The sequence below is a fragment of the Heliangelus exortis genome, chromosome 3, assembly GCF_036169615.1.
Source record: "Heliangelus exortis chromosome 3, bHelExo1.hap1, whole genome shotgun sequence".
Lineage (NCBI taxonomy): Eukaryota > Metazoa > Chordata > Aves > Apodiformes > Trochilidae > Heliangelus > Heliangelus exortis.
The window spans coordinates 30,560,635-30,578,512 of NC_092424.1; the positions used below are offsets into that span (position 1 = coordinate 30,560,635).

A 17,878-nucleotide genomic window follows, 5' to 3' on the forward strand; every position below is an offset into this window, starting at 1 on the left:
GAAAAAAAACCAAAACACCAAAACCAAAGTCACCCTCAAACCCATACATGCAAAACTTCCGCAACAAATCATTTAGATTAGATGCTTTTTCCTAGTATATTTTCTAATATAGCATCACCAAAATTTTACTGAATTAATTAATTTAATTGCATCATACAAAACAGAAGAATCATGGTACTGGACAAAGGTTTTGTGTATGAGCTTTTGAGGCTGTGGCAGCTGTATGCCATCTGAGTTGTTACACTTTCCAGCACACTCTCCTGGTAAAACATGATGCATTTTGTTTGCAAAGTCAGTCAGTCTTTCACTACTGAAAACGCATTTTATTGGAAACTTCCAAAATAACTCAATAATCACAACTAAATCAACCTGGCACAAAATGTGCTCAGAATTGTTTACAAAATAATTACAGTCCAAGAAAAAAAAAACCCTACATAAATCAGTATAATTAACAAAGTATAAAAACTACAAGACAAAAAAAATGATAGTTCTTGCAATGCAAAAACACCTCAGGAGCTGTATCCTGCTTTCACACCTTTCATGATGTAACTTTCGTTCGGGAAATGATTTCATTCACAAAGCTGTTGTTCTTTTCCAACACAGTGTTTCTCAGCTCTTTTAGCTTGATTTTGATGTCTTCTTCTGACATATCTGCTAGGGGTAATACTTTCACTTGGCAAAGAAAATCTTGAATTATCTTTTCACCTTCCTAAAATATTAGGAGAAAGAAAAGAAACAGAAAGAATATTTAGATTGCAAGCAGAATGTCTTCAAATTATTCAAAGATACAAAGTATTATTTAGCACCAGAAACTTTTTGAAGGGAAAAAACTCCATTACTTTTGCACTTGCTACCACGTTCTCACTCCAGTTACACTGGTATCAGTTCTTTCCTCTTTCAGTCCAACAGCAAAAAGCATAAACTAATCACTAGAAATACAATATTTAACATTGAGAGTTTCTATGTGTTTCATATTTAATTCCAGTACCCAACCACATAACCTGAGGATTGTTAGCAACAAAAGCAGCAGAGTGGCAATATTACCCAAACACTACTTTTCAGAGGAACTGAAAATCAAAACCAGTGTTTCAATATGCAAAGGAAGGAACAAATTGTAACTAAGCAACTGGAGAGTGGCCATCACCATGGTGAACAGATGAAAATTAAGCTTTATGCATATGCTTCTACACAAACAGGCAAAGTGAAACTTCTAAACAACCTGAATTGAATAGCAAGAACAAATATCTCAATGAACAGTATTCAGGATTTCTTCAGTAGAGACAATTAAGTAGAGAGAAACAAGCAAAAATTTTCATGTGTGAACCAGGAAGAAATTTATGACAGCTGTAAATCCGACATTCCAGGTCCAAACTGTCACACCATTCAATATATAAGATATCTTAGTACTGACAAGACATGGAAGAGCACAAAGGAGAAAGCTGTGTACTTGGCTTTTCTCTGATCTGAACAGATCTGAACCTGTTCATGGTCAGGTTCAAGAAATCAGCACTAATGTGCCCTCAAACAAGGGGGTGCAAAACTATGTGCAACCCATCTGCAGATCCAAGAATAATCTAAACAACAACTAATACAAAAGTTACAGCTTAAGTTGGAAGAAATACTGCATATAAACTAAGTAGCCAAAAGCCATGAACACAAAAACAGAGTTTTGTAGGCTAGGTTCAATGGCATGAAGAAAACCCTACAGAACAGCTAGAGACAAGGTCCCTTTTATGACCAATACAATGCCAATCATACTAACAGCTGATCATTATTCTTGAAGAAAAAAATAGTTTCATCCTCATTACCAGGTTTTTAGATATATTCTTGCTTATGTTAACTTGAAATTAATCTAAACCAAAATCCACTATCCTTGAATATCTCTTCAACTCCTAGTGGACTTCATAGCCAGAACATTTTTTAATGGAAAAATTAGATTATAGTTAATTATCCTCGAGCTTAGGTGGAATCTGAATCCTAAAACTACTTTTCTTGTGTGATTCCAGTTTCACAAACTTAAAAAAAAAAAGCATTTCTGACAGCAAACCTCTCTTTCTCTGTAGAATTTCTTGGCTGGTGGTTCTCCTTCAGATTCAGTGGACTTGCCAATGTTTTGAAACTCCTCCAGCTCCAGTGCTTTCTCTCTTGCACTTTCTATAACGTGTTTTGGGAAAGCCGCCAACTCTGCTACATGAATTCCAAAACTCTGATCACAGACACCTGGATGCAGAGAAAAACAACCAGGAAAGAATTCTCAAGAGGTAACACAGCTATGTAGGGATTATATGAACAAGCTTGTAACAGCTGTTCTGGAGAATTAAGTGTGTGACAACATTTGGTTCTCCCAACATTTTCTGACTTACCTTTTGGGCTATACATGATAACATGAACTAAAGAATATGCTTTTACTTAATTAGGCTCTCTTAGAGCAGTAATTGCACAGCTCCAAAAATGCTTCAGAAAGGAAGTTAAAACTGTTCAGGCAGAAAAAAATTCCCTCTAGTACTTGAATGAAATTCAACAGTTTTTAAAGTACTTCAGCATAGTCTGTAGAAGATGGCAATTTGCACCATTTATATCTTTTGCATACATCACACATTTTTCTGTATTTACAAGAATACATGTGTGTGTATATATATATATGTGGATATATATATATATATAAATATATTTAGAATGTTGCATTCTCAATCCTCCTCCTCCTTTACATCAGCACCACAACTCCCTAGTCTCCAGGGAAACTCTTTAATCATATAAAAACCTTTCAACTTTAACCTTACACTTACTTCAATTAATATATTGTGTATAATAAATGGTAAACAAAGAAAAAGTTCTCACAATTGCTCAAAATATGTCAATTATGCATAGTCAGATGACATAATTTTCACTTCAGCATCAAAAACCCTCTGTTACAATCTGCCAGCTCCATTCATTTATGATCATAAACCTGAATGGCCACCCTCAAATATTACTGCATCCTTTTATTTCTGGTCTCCAGAAAGGAGTTATCAATGTATGAGTTGAGTTATACATGTTATGAGTTATACATACAAAGTGATAACTCATCATCTATTAACTACTGGGTACTGAAAAAAAGGTAAATGAAAACTCAGCATTTAGATTTTTTTTCAGTTTTATTTACCTTGTAATCTCTCGGGTTTCTTAAAGGAAACTAAGATTTTTAAGTGGAAATTAGTTTTCTTGACTTTATATTAAAAGCACACAATCTCCAGATACAAAGCTAATTGAGGCCTCTGTTGAGAGAATCCTCAGCAAAGGATTACACATTTACTAATGCTTAGTTATATAGTTCAGGTGATGTAAAACCTGTTATTTGTTTCAAAACACAGCTGTATCTGTAGCCTATACTTAAATCCTTACCTGAACAACATAACTCAGCCAAAAAGGAAAGAGCAAAACACTAAACGCAAAAACCTACATGAAAGGCATCCAATTTGAGAGCACTTTAAGATGAAGATTTCATTATGTTTTATCTCATCTGACAGAGGTTTAAGTAGATACATACAAGCTATTGTACTCTGTGCTCAATAGCACTTCAAAGAAAATGGATCAAATGAAAAAGATACTGCATGACAAAGAAAGGTTGTGTATGACTAAAATGACAAATCGGGTTGAAGAAAAATTTGAAACCAGGCTCCTGGAGTTTTCACAAGGACCCAGACTGTTGAGAGTTAATATGGGTTAGAAAAAAAGGAGAGGGGAGGGACTGAACAGAGAATTACGGGGGAGAACCCCGTTTTATTTTAAAAATTGTGATTCCAAAGTATTTAGACATTAGAAGTTAGAAGGCTTATATTGAGTGTACCTTACTTCCCACTAAGGCACCTAAAGATGCCTTGTTTGAAGATACTGGTGATGTGAAAGTTTGCCTTGTTTGGCAATGCCTTGTTTGAAGATACTGTACATTGTCAGCTCTCACTACATAGAAAATACTCAACAGTTTCAATGGATGCTTGCAGCAATTTATGTCTATACTTCTTTTCAGTTCCCATACACCCTAAGTCATATTTTAAGCACTGATTTGAGCAAAACACTCAGAGGGCTCTGAGTCACTTGGTGAAAGGAGCTTAACATGTGCTGGAGAAGATGGGAAATGGCAGTCTACAGAAGAACCATAGAAATTGCTTCTCCACTTGAACAGGGTGGTTACCAGGGCCACAGCACATTGGATTAATACTCAGAAGCAAAGCCTGGACATTGCCTAGAAAAAGTGCACCAAAAGAGGAGAAGAGAAGCCATTTCTAAGAAATAAAGGTCTCAAAAGAAAAGGACACAGAGTTAAAGAGAAACAAGACCATGGTAGCCTGAGATTTTTCTGACCACCTCTAAGTAGATTCTGAGTAAAGCCAGAGAAGAGCAGTACTTCTGGTCATCCTTTGGCTCCCCTTATTAGAGCAGTCTTCTGGCTTGATAGTAAAGTAGCTGGAAGCTAATAACAAAGCTGTAGCTATAGGAAAATACAGAATTAGAAGAGATTATACAAGTAAATCAAAGAGCAACAGATGAAGTCATGTCATGGATTTAAAACCAGAAGAAATGCGTAAAAAATAGACAATTAGTAGCATATAAGAATAAAACTAGCATGGTACCATTTGAGTGAGGCTCAGATTTGGATATAATAAAAATAAATTTACCAGTTATCTAAAGATACTTAATGGCATGGTGATAGCCTATTATTAAAATATCTTTTAAAGCATAACAGTAGAATTTCATAATTGGACAGTATATGACATTTATTTCAGAACACTGCATGTCAGAAGGGATGAACTCAGATGTCTTAACCTAGCTGAAGAAATCAGGAAATACCAGAGAGAGTTCCAAGACAACACATTCAGAATATGCACTAAGCATGAAAGGCAGAGCTGTTTGGAGGAATTAGGCAAGTGAAAGCAAGTACTTGGTATTGTGTCAAAGTGACAGAAGTTTTTAAAATTAGGAATGAAATTCAGCAACTGCATGTGTAAGACTAAATCCTAAACTAAAAAGATATAAACATCAGTCACCAGGACTTGAGATGCGAGACATGGAATAGCTCACTGGCCTTAATAAGGATGATACTTGGTAATTCTCTTAGTAAAGATAATAGCCTAACTTCTCAAATAGTTATTCCTTCTTTAAGACAAAACCACTGCACACAATAAATTGTTGATCTGATTCAATATAGCTAGTGTTCTACAGTATCCACATTCTATCCATCTGAGCATCATCTAAGCCATTCCTTCACTTGGAATTCAGACTACAAAAATTAAGGAACTTTAAGTGAAAATACTGCTCGCATTTTAAGTTCATAATCCAGAATTATCAAAGTCCAGAAATAGGCAATCTGACTGAAATGCTCTAGCAGAAGCAACAAAAATCACTGTAGTTTACAATTAGAAAGCCATGAATGACCACACTTTACAAGCCACAGTTACACAGATCTTTTTCTAGCTTAAAATAAGCTGAAGGGAGCAAGAACAAATAACTGGGGACACAGAGAAGCAGTAAAAAATGAAATGTATGCTCAATTAAAAATAGTCTAATGTAATACCTAAAGCAATAACTGGACCCAACAAAGGATTTTAATTAAATACATCTCACTTATCTCACACTAACAAAACAAAAGGCTACATTTTGTTTTACTAGGATGCCATTAGAGAAAGGCCTCAAAAGCATTGACTTGAGTGTCAGAAATAACCCAGAACTCTTATAGAATCATCATCACCATCACCAACTGTGCTCACATGCAGAGCGAGCTTCTGTTATATCACTCTCTACGGACAGAGAACAACTTGTCTGCTCTAGACCCTAAGACTGAAATTTGACATATAAAATATCTGTCTTTTCCATTAATTTCCATTCCTTCCTCTTTCAGTGCAACATCAAGTTTACTCTGTTCACCCCCACTTACACAGTCTTACCTTCCTTGACACGATAAAGCATCGTCAGTGTGTCATCACTGGTCAGAGCAGTAACGTGTAGGTTATTTACTGTTGGAACTTGGTCAGCAAGAGCTGTTAGTTCATGAAAATGTGTAGCAAACATACAGAAAGCACAGATTTTGCTAGCAATATATTCTGAAATAGCCCATGCTAAGCCAAAGCCGTCGTATGTCGAAGTTCCTCTTCCCAGCTCATCAATGATTATTAAGGAGTTTTCAGATGCTGCCCTGAAAGGAGAAGAGCATGTTATAATATTAAAGAACAGCATGAACTCTGGATATTGGAGTGCCACACACTATGTTATAAAAGTACAGCATAAAAGAGGCAAAAGACGTTTCCTATTTAGGTAACAACATATGAACAAGGTGCACAAACAGCATCACACAGATAATTTTGAATTAGTTTGTCCCATTTAGACTTTGGTCTCTTTGTAGCAGCTCTACAGGATCACTTGAATACAGGGAAGCTTCACAAAATTGTGAGCCTGCTCTAGAAAGGACTTGAGACCCTGCACTGAGACCCTACATGAATGGAAATCCTAAATGCATCTTAGAGCACCTCTCATCCCAATGAACAAAACCAAGGAGGACTTACCGAAGTATTGATGCAGTTTCTATCATTTCAGCCATAAAAGTAGACACACCTTTCAGCTGACTGTCTCCAGCTCCCACTCGGGCCAAGATACAATCCACAATAGTTATTTCTGCAGAATCACAAGGTACAAAACAGCCAATTTGGGCCATAAGGACAATCACACCTGTCTGTCGGATGTATGTTGATTTTCCCCCCATGTTGGGGCCTAAAGAAGAAATTTTGAAAATTAATTAAAACCCATCATCTTTTACAAGTCAACAGTTCTTTTAAAGGAGAACAGGTTCTAAACCAAAACAAAGAATGCTTAAACTTACTACTCTCTTGCCAGGAAAGAGTGGGAGACTTGCCTAACTTGTCTAACAGGTGCAACAAATAGTTCCACAACTACTAAGGCTTGCTCACATGTCTTACTGACTGCTGTTTTTTCAAAAGAAAGGCGACTGGAGAGTGTTAGGGGGTTCCTAAGTTTGGGACTTTCCAGAAGTATAAGCAGTCATCTAGAAAAGTCATCAGTGTTGCTGCTTAAAAATGAAAATAATTCATTTTCACCTCAAACAACAATTACAGTTTGCCTGTAAAAATTAATTAGGTTAATTACACACTGGGTACAAGTGCATTTAAATGAAAATCTAAAGGGGTTCTGAGTCAGCAAAAACAGATAGTAAGAAGTTAATTTTATCTACACTACAAATGAAATAAAAAGTATTTTCAAGAAAACTTATAATTAAAACCAATTTTATGCTTTTGCTAAGCAGAAAAACAAGCATGTTTCCAAGCACTGATTCAGAGTTTTTGTTTTTCTCCTTGATTATGTTGTAAGTGCTCATTATTCCTTCTCTAATTTCAGATCTTTGCCACTCACAATGTATGCCAAGCATATCTGGATTGAAATCAAAATTTAATTTAATGTATAAACACTAGAAATACTTTCCAGTGTTGTAAAATTATCTTAATTACACCAAAGAACATGGAATAAAGGGTAGTCATAAAACATTTTGCTTTTAAAATTGAGTTTAACACTAAACAAACAAAAAAAATTGTAAACAGAGAGATTGCTTAAAATCTTGCCTACAAAAGATTTCTATTTAGCCACAGTTGATGCCTAGTAGAATTTTCTAAATCATTTAAGCAAGTTTAGGTCCTCAGCTCCTGGGGTTGCCTGTCTTGTGGAGTTACATTCACTAAGGCAAAAAATACATGTATTAAGGAAGGCCAAATTTCTTACTTCCTGCTGTTCCAGCAGTCTCCCTCTACTTCCCAAAGAACTATTTCTAAAGTGAACACCTCAAACAGTGCCGTGTATCTAAAATCAGAAGATCTAATTCCAGGACTATTAGTTTAGAAGACAACAAGTATGTCTGTATGTGCATAAGCATGTAAAATATCCACAATCAGAAGAAGCATCTCACAACATTGTAGTTACTTTCTTTTTTAACATAATAAATAACAATATCTTACAAATAACCTCCCTTCTTTTCCAGAGCTTATCTTATCCCCAGAGAGAAACATGATTAACTTGATAGGCTGATTACCCTTTGTTGACAGTCTGTTGGTTTGTTTATTTATTGTTGGGTGTTTTTTTAAAAGAAATGATTACCAGAAATACTCAAGGCATTTAAAACATACATGACAAATTATAAAAGAGAACAGAAACATTACCAGTAACAATGTGGAACATCTGCTTGCCCTTCTCAAATGTAATGTCATTGGGGATGAAGGCCACCTCATCTTGCACTTCGATGCAAGGATGTCTGGCACCTTTCAGCAAAATCCTTCCTTGTCCTTTTTCCAGAATGAGAGGACGCACATAGGGCACTGGTGCTCCATTTGACACATGAGCAAAGCTGACAATTGCATCTAATTGAGCTATCACGTCATTCATCGTCTGGATCGGTTCCGCGTAACCTGGTTTGGATTGGGGATACAAATTCAGAACAGTAGGTTTTTGTTCTTGCTGAAAAGATAACTTAAGGCTTACACTGAACTAATTAAATTAATTACTCTCATTAAAAATCGATTTTGTTCAAGAGAACAGTCACCTTCTGTGAGTCTAAGATGTAATCCTAAAGTTTCCAATGGAGACTTCTCCAGATTAGGAACAAGTGAGGCCATGTTGATTGCTTTACCCTAACATTGGACAATGAGAAACAGCTGATTTAATTATGGGAAGGCAAATGTTCACAAAGGCAAGGCAGCTGGAAATCTGGGAAATTTTCTTCCTCAGTAGTCATAGAATCATAGAATCATAGAATCATAGAATCCTAGAGGTTGGAAGGGACCTCGAAAGATCATCTAGTCCAACCCCCCCTGCCAGAGCAGGGCCCCCTAGAGTACATCGCCTAGGAACGTGTCCAGGCGGGTTTTGAATGTCTCCAGTGAAGGAGACTCCACAACCCCCCTGGGCAGCCTGTTCCAGGGCTCCGTCACCCTTACAGTAAAAAAATTCTTTCTGATATTCAACTTGAACCTCCTATGCTCCAATTTACACCCATTACCCCTTGTCCTATCACTGGTCACCACTGAGAAAAGCCTAACTCCATCTCCCTGACACTCACCCCTTACATATTTGAAAACACTGATGAGGTCACCTCTCAGTCTCCTTTTCTCCAAACTAAAGAGACCCAGCTCCCTCAGCCTTTCCTCATAAGGGAGATGTTCCACTCCCTTAATCATCTTAGTAGCTCTGCGCTGGACTCTTTCAAGCACTTCCCTGTCCTTCTTGAACTGAGGGGCCCAGAACTGGACACAATACTCCAGGTGCGGCCTCACCAATGCAATACACTGTATTTTGCTGTTCACACAAGTAAAGACAATAGAGAAACAGCACTGACAATTCAGACACAGCAACCATTTCTGTTTGTGTGAATGAGAGTATGGAAAGATCTGTAAGATACAGTGTCTGGGAAAACAGGCAACCAGACCAGGTACCCCAGAATCCTCAGTACCAGTTTTTATGTTTTGATATTCGGGTTTTTTTCAGTGAAAGGGATGAAGGACAGAAATGAGTCTGCAGAGGTGAGGCACTAAAAACCTGCAAATGGGATGCCTGTATCAGAATAGGTGAGCAGTGATCTGCAGAAAGTGTCCTACCTGTAAACAGGTAGGTAGAGATCATTAAGAGGACTTTAAGTAACTTTCATTCAAGAATTACACACAGAATCCACTCTTCTTCATCAAATTCCCACCACTTGGGGAAGTAAAATGCTTTTTGAATACACATATATACTTTTAAGTCCATGACTGCACACTACAGAAGCTGTAAGCAGTAGCAATAGACTATAAAACATTCTAGGCATTTACAGATGACATAGTGAAGCTAATCTTGCTATATAGTAATTTGCTTTCCACATAAATACTTGATTTTAATATGCTTAACACAAAAAACACCACCTGAAAATTACCAGGACACTAAAAAAAAAAAAAATCTAATAAGCTGTTGATGTTCCAATATACTGGCAAATTCCTTATCATGACAGCAGGTCAAAGCTTATGAAGACTTCCACAACAGCTTAATACACACTCGAATACATTAAATACATCAGATCAAAAAGTGCCTTTTTCTCTTTAATACATTTACCCTGAGCTTAATATGAATTAGAATTTTCACTTTCCACTTCTCTTTTTCAAAGAACTAAGATTTGTTCTGCTGAACTAGTGCCTTTGGGAGAGACAATATTTAGAGAATATTTAGAGAGCCCAAACTCTTCCATATCTCTTCTCCCTTTGGTGAGAGGTAGTAAAGAATGTGCTGTAAGAAGGCCCTCTTGGAGTAAAATATATGAAAATTGATTAGGAAAACAGTAATTTCTTTATTGTACCATACAAGCAATGACTAACTTGATCTTACATTGCATACCAACATTCTTTCTTCATCATCCTTCACAGACCTGAGGTTCCATTACCTCAGTTCTCTGTTGTCCTTTACCTTGTCTGCTGTTTTGGTGTGGATGCTCACAGTCAGGGAGGCAGGTGGAGGACATGGGCATATGGCTTTTATGGGAATATTTTTGTCCCTTTTATGGAATTAGTATTTGCACATATCCCACCACTGCATATTTGTAGCCATGTCAGAAAAGGGTCTGACTACAAAAGGTAACATATTTTAAACTTTCAACCACTGTCTAAAAGCCAGACTTATTTTCCACGCTAATTCCTTGGGGAACATTACAATTCTTCTCTATAGAAGGACCCACAAATAACTGCAAGTCCTCCCAGAATTCCAGAATGTGATACATACCAAGACTGACATACTCACCTGAAGCAATATTAATGATTTCCTTAACAATTGCATCCTGAGCCTCCTCATACTCTTCTCTGCTCTTTGTATATTCATCATTGATAGAGCTCAGTTTGCTGTGAAAAAAACACAGAAGCTGTGATGTTCTTTCCTCAGTCTTAAAAAATCTTACAGTAGTTGTTTTGTATAGACATGCTACAAATTAAGGATTTGTTCTTAAGGCTAAATTTCTGGCCATTCTACAACAAGATGTGGCACATTACAAAACTGGCAGAGGAGAACTGCTGCTAAGAAACTGTAATTAGCCCAGAGTCCCACAGCAGGCTTATCAAGGCTGAAGGAATTGACTTCTTTCATTCAATAAAAACCTCAGTGAACTACTGTCACTAAGAACAGGTTCTAGCCTCCTGAATAAGGTAGGTTGAAATCAAGAGCTTGAAAAAGTGTTTATGCTTCCCAAGCTCAACTCTAAACATGGAACAGAGTCTGCAGGTCTCAATATGAAACACACCCAAGTAATGCACCCACACTTAAAGCAGAAGTCAGCCTTGTGCTTTCTGTAGCATCTACCAAAGCAACTATAACTTAACTAAGCACAGAGAAGTCTGTTTTTCTAGTGATCCATGGGCTTCTTCCCTAAGGGAAAGTAACAGATGACATAGCAGAGTTTCTAAGTACCATCTTCTCAATTACAGAAAACCCTAACTTTATCATCATGTTTAGATTCATAACATAAATTTAGAACCAATAAAGTTTTAAATTTCAGGGATGTTTTGAAAAAGTATGCTCTGCATAAATGTTAAAACAAAATGCAATTAAGGCTTACACTTTGTTTATTTAAGTAAACCAGTGCAAAATACACCAACATATTGGTTGGTCTGAACTAATAGGTTTGCCCCCCTCTTCTAAGCAAAGGATTTATTACTTATTAAAGTGAGTGATTAACAGAAACAATCACCATTAATAATAACACTGTTTTGAAACCAACCTTGCCAGCAGCCAGTGCTCCTCATACACGTCTATCAATCAAGAGCTTTCTGAATAAACTCACCTCTTGGAAACTAAGCAGGAACTGTTACACATAAAGTGCTAGCAACATGATTTGTCTGAAACAGACAGTGCAACGTTATTAATCTCTGCTATTTTTACCCTTCCATATATAACACATGCAGGAGACATCAAGACTCTCCTGGACCTGCCATTAACAGTGAGGGGACTGAGTCCAATTAGTGGCTAATTATTAGCAGCATTCCTTAGGTTTGATACCACAGCTGATGCTCTCTACGCCTCTAACAACCTGAATGAGGGTACTGAATGCACTCTGAGCAAGGTTGTGAACATTAAATTAACATTGTGAACTCATTAAAGGGAGCTGCCAGTACACTGGAGAACAGAGTTGCTGTTCACTGGGATACCTGCAATCATAGATATATCTACACAAAGAGGTTGACAAGAATTTCTATACAGACAAGTGCAAATCCTGCACCTGGGATGAAATAACTCCATGCAACAGTATAGACTGTTCATAAAAAAAAGTTGGGGAATCCAGCAGATAAGCAGCTGAACATGAACCAGTTGTGTGCCCCAGGGGCAGAAAGGTAAAGCGCATACTGGCTGCACAAGCAAGAGCATAACCTGCATGTCCAAGGAAATTATTCCTGCGCTCTCCTGAGCACTGAGGAGACCACATCTGCAGTGCTGTCTCTGGTTTTGTCTTCCCAGTGTAAGATCAACCTGGAGCAGATGGGCACCACAGATTTGCACCTGGAGCAGATGGCATACAAGAACAGGCTGAGAGATGCCTGTCCAGGTTGAGATAAGCCAGACTCTTCTCAAGAGATGCACAGCAAAGGAAAGGGATACTAAAAATCCAAGCTTCTCCTAGGAAAATTTTCATTAGATCTGCCTAAGGAGATTTTCACAGAGTGGTTCAGCCCTGGAACTTGTGCCCCACCAGGCTGTGAAGGATGGTTGGAGGATGGGCATCCAGGCTAGGTCTTGAGCTCCTTCATTTAACTTTGAGTGAGGATCTGATTTCCAAGGTGTCTCTGCTTTAAGTGAGGTGTTAACCTCAAGAGACGTTCCCTCCAACCTAAGTTATTACCTGATTCTGCATATGGAACTTTTTACTTTGTTTGCTCTGTGTAAAAATAATGAATTACAGACAGAGAAGTGCGTGGTGACTGATATAGTCCTTGCTCTAGGAGAGCTAAAAAATCAGCATGGCTGACCTACGACACAACTTTTGTCCAGAAAGGGAAACACTGAAACAGCATCAATGCAATTAGCCTGAATATTGAAATCTTTAAATTGCTTCATCTATACAGCCACAGAAGGAAGTCCAATACATAGGAGCAACAGAAATTACACTGTTGTTTGGAATAAGGAAAAGGTAATAACCAACAAAACTGTTCTATGTCATATTTGGTGATAAATATAAAATAGCTCTTATTGCAGCTTATGAAAGTGTTTGTATAAACACTGACTTCCATTGCAGTTATGCTACAGGGAGCAGGTAAACCAGAGAAACTAGCTTAACTCAAAGGACCAAAAATACCTAACAGTTGGAAAAATTAGTGGAGAATGTAGCTTTTAACAGAAACTGTATGACTGCTTCTCCTTGATGCCAGTCTTGTTCAACACCAATCTGTAAGCCAATTAAAAAGGCGAAAATTCAGCCATTCAGGATGCAGGGAAACCAGTTTATTGGCATAATAATGCAGAAAGGAACAGTTTTTTCTTTCACAACAGGCTTGAAAAACTACAAAGATGATCTCATACCTGTTAGTAAATTTTACACCATTCTTCTGTGTATCAATTATTGTATATTTTGGATTGTTACGGAGAACTTTTTCCTCCTTGCAAGTTATTCGAAAGTGATGTCCAAACTGTGAACTTGTTTCCAGTTTGATACTCTTGCCAGCTTCCAAACCTTTCAGATTAAAAAGGAAAAAGAAAAAAGGAAAAACGAAAAAACCACAAACAAATACAAAAAACCAAGAACAACTTTGTTATAAAAATCCTGCAATCTGTGATATTTCTGCTCACTAATCCCCAGTTTGTATGATGTAGCCTTTTAGATAAACTACTCAGTAAACTTACTTTGGTTCTGCACAGGTATGAAAAATACCCAGACCTAATATAAGTTTACTAATTCATTCTCTGGTCTTACTTTCATATGCTCTCAAATTGCATATTCCAATCAGGTTCACGATATTGTACTGCTAAAGATTATCCAGCAATGTGATAAATGCTCATAGCACACTGCAAGGATATTCTGCATTAATGATGTGAGCACAGCACAAGTTTTTTACACAGATCCTTTTTTACACAGAGTAATTAATTCTTTAAGTGTCTTATTTGTTTACAGATTACATTTGCAAAGAACTTCAAAACACAATTACTGTGTCCTCAGTGGACACTCAGGATTATGCACATGGGAATTAAAAAAAAGAGAAAAGTTTCAACATATGTCCTAAAAGACATTAAAAGGCTTAGCCAAGAGTCAGATGAGTTACAGTTCTACAAAATTAATTCTGCAAGATGTTCCAACATACATGGTAATTTCTGAAATTACTGTAATTCCAGCCTTAAAAAAAAAAAAAAAAGTTACAACCCAAAAATCACTCAGCATTCAATAGACTGTACTGTGACAACTGAAGACACCCCAAACTAGTAAAAAACAATAGAAAATTCCTTAACTCCTCTATACCAGTTTGCAACACTTGATCTCAAAACATTTAACAAGCAAGGGAGCAATCCAAGGTAGTTTAATACCCTACCTAGTTCTTTGGCTGCATTCTTTAAAAAGGACTGCATTTTTTCTTCCAGTTCGTTCATCTTCTCTCTTAATTCTGTCAAATTAGGATCAAAAGAAGCCTTTACAAGAAATTCATGATTCTCCACCTAGGGAAAATACAAGAAAAAATTCATATGAACATGGACAAAAAAATACATCTCCCTACATAGATCATACACAGTGACATGAATTTACTTCACCATTTACTCAATTTATTTACATATATATATACTTATATATATAATTTTGTAATACAATGCTGTTTGTAATATTGTTATCTGATTCAACTACAAACCAAATACATCTCAAATATTTGTTTTCTCAAATAATGTATTTTATACAAACAAAATATAACAATATAACTGACTCCTTTATTTCGAAATGGAGTTGTCTGCACACTTCTTTGCATACAAATAACTAAGAAGTAGGCAGGAAAACAAAGGAAGTAAGGGCCACTTAAATTTTACGTACATAAAATACATAACCTGTATTCAAGCCCTTATTTATAAAACTGATCAAGACAGAATGTACAAGAATGGGACATTTCAAAATAAGTCCTTGGAAATAGATGTTTCTGAAACAGTAATTCCTGCTTAAAACTACGAGTAAGAAGTTAGAGAAGACTACACAGACTCATAAAAAATCCCACCCAATTTCAACCCAGCTATTTTGAGTTGAAAAGCATACTTCTTTCCTTCCAAGCTACATTTTCAGAGGCACAAATGAAGTAAATTGCATTTCATCTTTTTCTCTCTTCCCCACCTGTGCACTGACAGGTGTTTCTGATGACCTTACAAGACTCAAGTTTAATTTGCAAGCACAACTTTAACTGCTAAATAAAACAAATCTGATCTATGATATAGAAACTTCTATAATCACCAGAATATTTGCTTTGTTGTCCAAAATGGAAACTAAGCACCGGATTTTATATTAGTAACATATTTCATCCAATTAAAGGAAGAAACCACTTTTGTGAAGCTTCCTTTAGCTATGAATTACCTGCAATGTTTAACACAAAGCAGCTCCAAATACTTTGCAAAACACACTAAGAGTGTGGTCTACATACAATTTCACATTTACTCACAGTATATGCTAGCAAGAGAAAGGGAGGTGTATGCTTCTTTTACTCCTTTCCAGACAATGAGAGTACCACTCCAGAAAGCATGGAGCAACAGGAACAATAACTGCAAGAACCACTGCATACATCTTGTTGTACTAAGCACAAGAACCACTTGAAATATGCAATGCATCAGAATAATTTTAAAAGTGTTAGACTGCAGACTCCAAGCTTTTGCAGCAACTTGGAACAAAGATCTCAAAATTACAAAAATCTGGAGATGAAAGCAACAGGGCTTACAAATTTTTAATTTGGAATGGGGGGACAAGTCTATCATATGAAGAAACTGCGTTACCATAACGTATATCCAAAGGATTGCTACTTTACTCTGAGAATGATCTTCTCCAAACAGATAATTTGATCTTCCACAGAAGCTGGATCATGGAAAACTGAAGTGTTTCTATCTGTTCTCTTTGTAATTGTAATTATCAGCACTGCAAGGCATTTCACTCAGCCTGACATTTTGGTTCCAGTAGTGCTGCTGAACGCAAACACTGCAGTGGCAAAGGTCTCCAGTTGCTTAACCAGAGATGTGGACACCATAAAATAATGGATTACAAGATTTTAAAAGACCACCTTGACACTTGCATGCATTAAGAAAAAGGTATGAACAAATTCATACCCTGTATAAAGCCTGGCTCCTTCCATTCCCTTAATTCTGCAAAAAGAACAGTAACGAACATCCACAACAGAGCATACGGCAGGAAAGACCATTCCTGATTTTGTAGGGCAAAATACAGTTTCTGTATCTGAACAGAAACTGGAAAGGCTGGGATGCAAATGCCACCATGCCAGCCTTTGTCACAAATGACTTCATGAGACAACCAATGTTGACAGTCAAGTGAAAAGAAATTTTGTTTCACAGCTTCCAAGAATTATTTAAAGCCTGCAATAAACTGAAGAAATTCCATAAACTCAAGATAAGGAAGGTAAGGCCAAGGAGCCACAGTGCTCTGGCAGCCCCAGCAGGGAACCCAGATGGGCTGTTGGTTCCAGCCTTCATCTGGACTGCAATCTCAGAGATGCTGTCCAGAACCAAAACTATGCCCTGTTTCCACCCTTTGGGGCCTCGTCACTGCAGACATGCTTTCATTTCCCTGCAAGCAAAGCTCCATACATGTCTTGCACTCTGAAAATTATACATCAAAATCTACACCTTATAATCTATAAAACATTATTTTACTGCCCCACCCTCTGCTCAGTCCAGGAGTCATGGAGTTAGTTTCATGTGCTTATTGCTAACTTCATTACAGCTTCAATAGATGTGTAGTGACAAACGAACCTAAAAGCTGCCACTGTGCAAGAAGTAAATCCTAAATTGCTGTGAAGTTTCATAACAGAAGCATTAAAGTAAAATTACTTCACCTTCAATTTACATTAATAGTCTGAGTTAGAAACTGCAGAAGCCCAAGAACCAGTTTGTATGCTCCCCAGCACGAGCATAAACGCCTGGTGGCTTTTCCAGGTGTAGATACTGCTCTTTAGGACATATAGCAGCCATTATCCCAGCCTAAAAATCTAAATTTAAAAATGTGTAAGCTCCAGGTTTGACGACAGCTTCTAGTATATTGCATTACTCTCCCCAGTTTCTATGGGGAAGTTCCTTCCTCATTCAGCTCTTGTGCAGTAACCCTTAGCAACTGACAAACAGAACTGCTTCACTTGAATGCACTCTCCAAGTGAAAGCCAAGTGTGATCAAGTGAACAAAAATCCTTTAAAGAGTTCAGCTAAACTGCTAAGGAATTAAAATTATTATGGTTTACTAAAAATACAAAAAACTAGTGCTACTAAATACATAAAAGCATCAGGCACTCACAACTGTATTACCCTCCAATGTTCTTCTCAGGATGTGCTCCTCCTACAGCAGTATCTCAGTTACGATTAGGCAAGTCATTTAAAGCAAACTTTTGCTTTTCATTTCCACAGCCCTCACTGCCCACAATCTGGCAGGACAAGCATAAACAGAGTTGTGGCATTTGAAGTTCTTGGTGCTTTGTACCTAATAAATCTGTCGCCAGTTATGGTCAAGTAAGGCTATCCCTCAACAGAAAAATGGAAGGAAATACTAGTGAACTCCACTGACTCCCCTCTCATCTCCACAAAAGAAAAATTAAAATGCTCAGCATCCTTTTGACATTCCACTAATATAACAATTGCTGAAATGAATTTAAATCTAATTAAATTAAAT

At 37.0% G+C, this 17,878-nt stretch overlaps 1 protein-coding gene across 1 annotated transcript in view; it reads right to left on the reverse strand.

Moving 5' to 3' along the window:
• Positions 1–308: 308 nt before the first annotated feature.
• MSH2 (mutS homolog 2) overlaps positions 309–17,878 on the reverse strand; it is a 49,646-nt gene continuing 32,076 nt past the window's right edge. Inside the window, exons 9-16 of the mRNA XM_071739838.1 lie at positions 14,556–14,679; positions 13,555–13,705; positions 10,792–10,889; positions 8,196–8,441; positions 6,537–6,741; positions 5,922–6,169; positions 2,048–2,220; positions 309–709 (exon numbers count right to left, since the gene is read on the reverse strand). Coding sequence (XP_071595939.1) covers positions 539–709; positions 2,048–2,220; positions 5,922–6,169; positions 6,537–6,741; positions 8,196–8,441; positions 10,792–10,889; positions 13,555–13,705; positions 14,556–14,679 — 1,416 coding nt within the window. The 3' untranslated portion in view covers positions 309–538. The remainder of the gene's footprint in view (positions 710–2,047; positions 2,221–5,921; positions 6,170–6,536; positions 6,742–8,195; positions 8,442–10,791; positions 10,890–13,554; positions 13,706–14,555; positions 14,680–17,878) is intronic.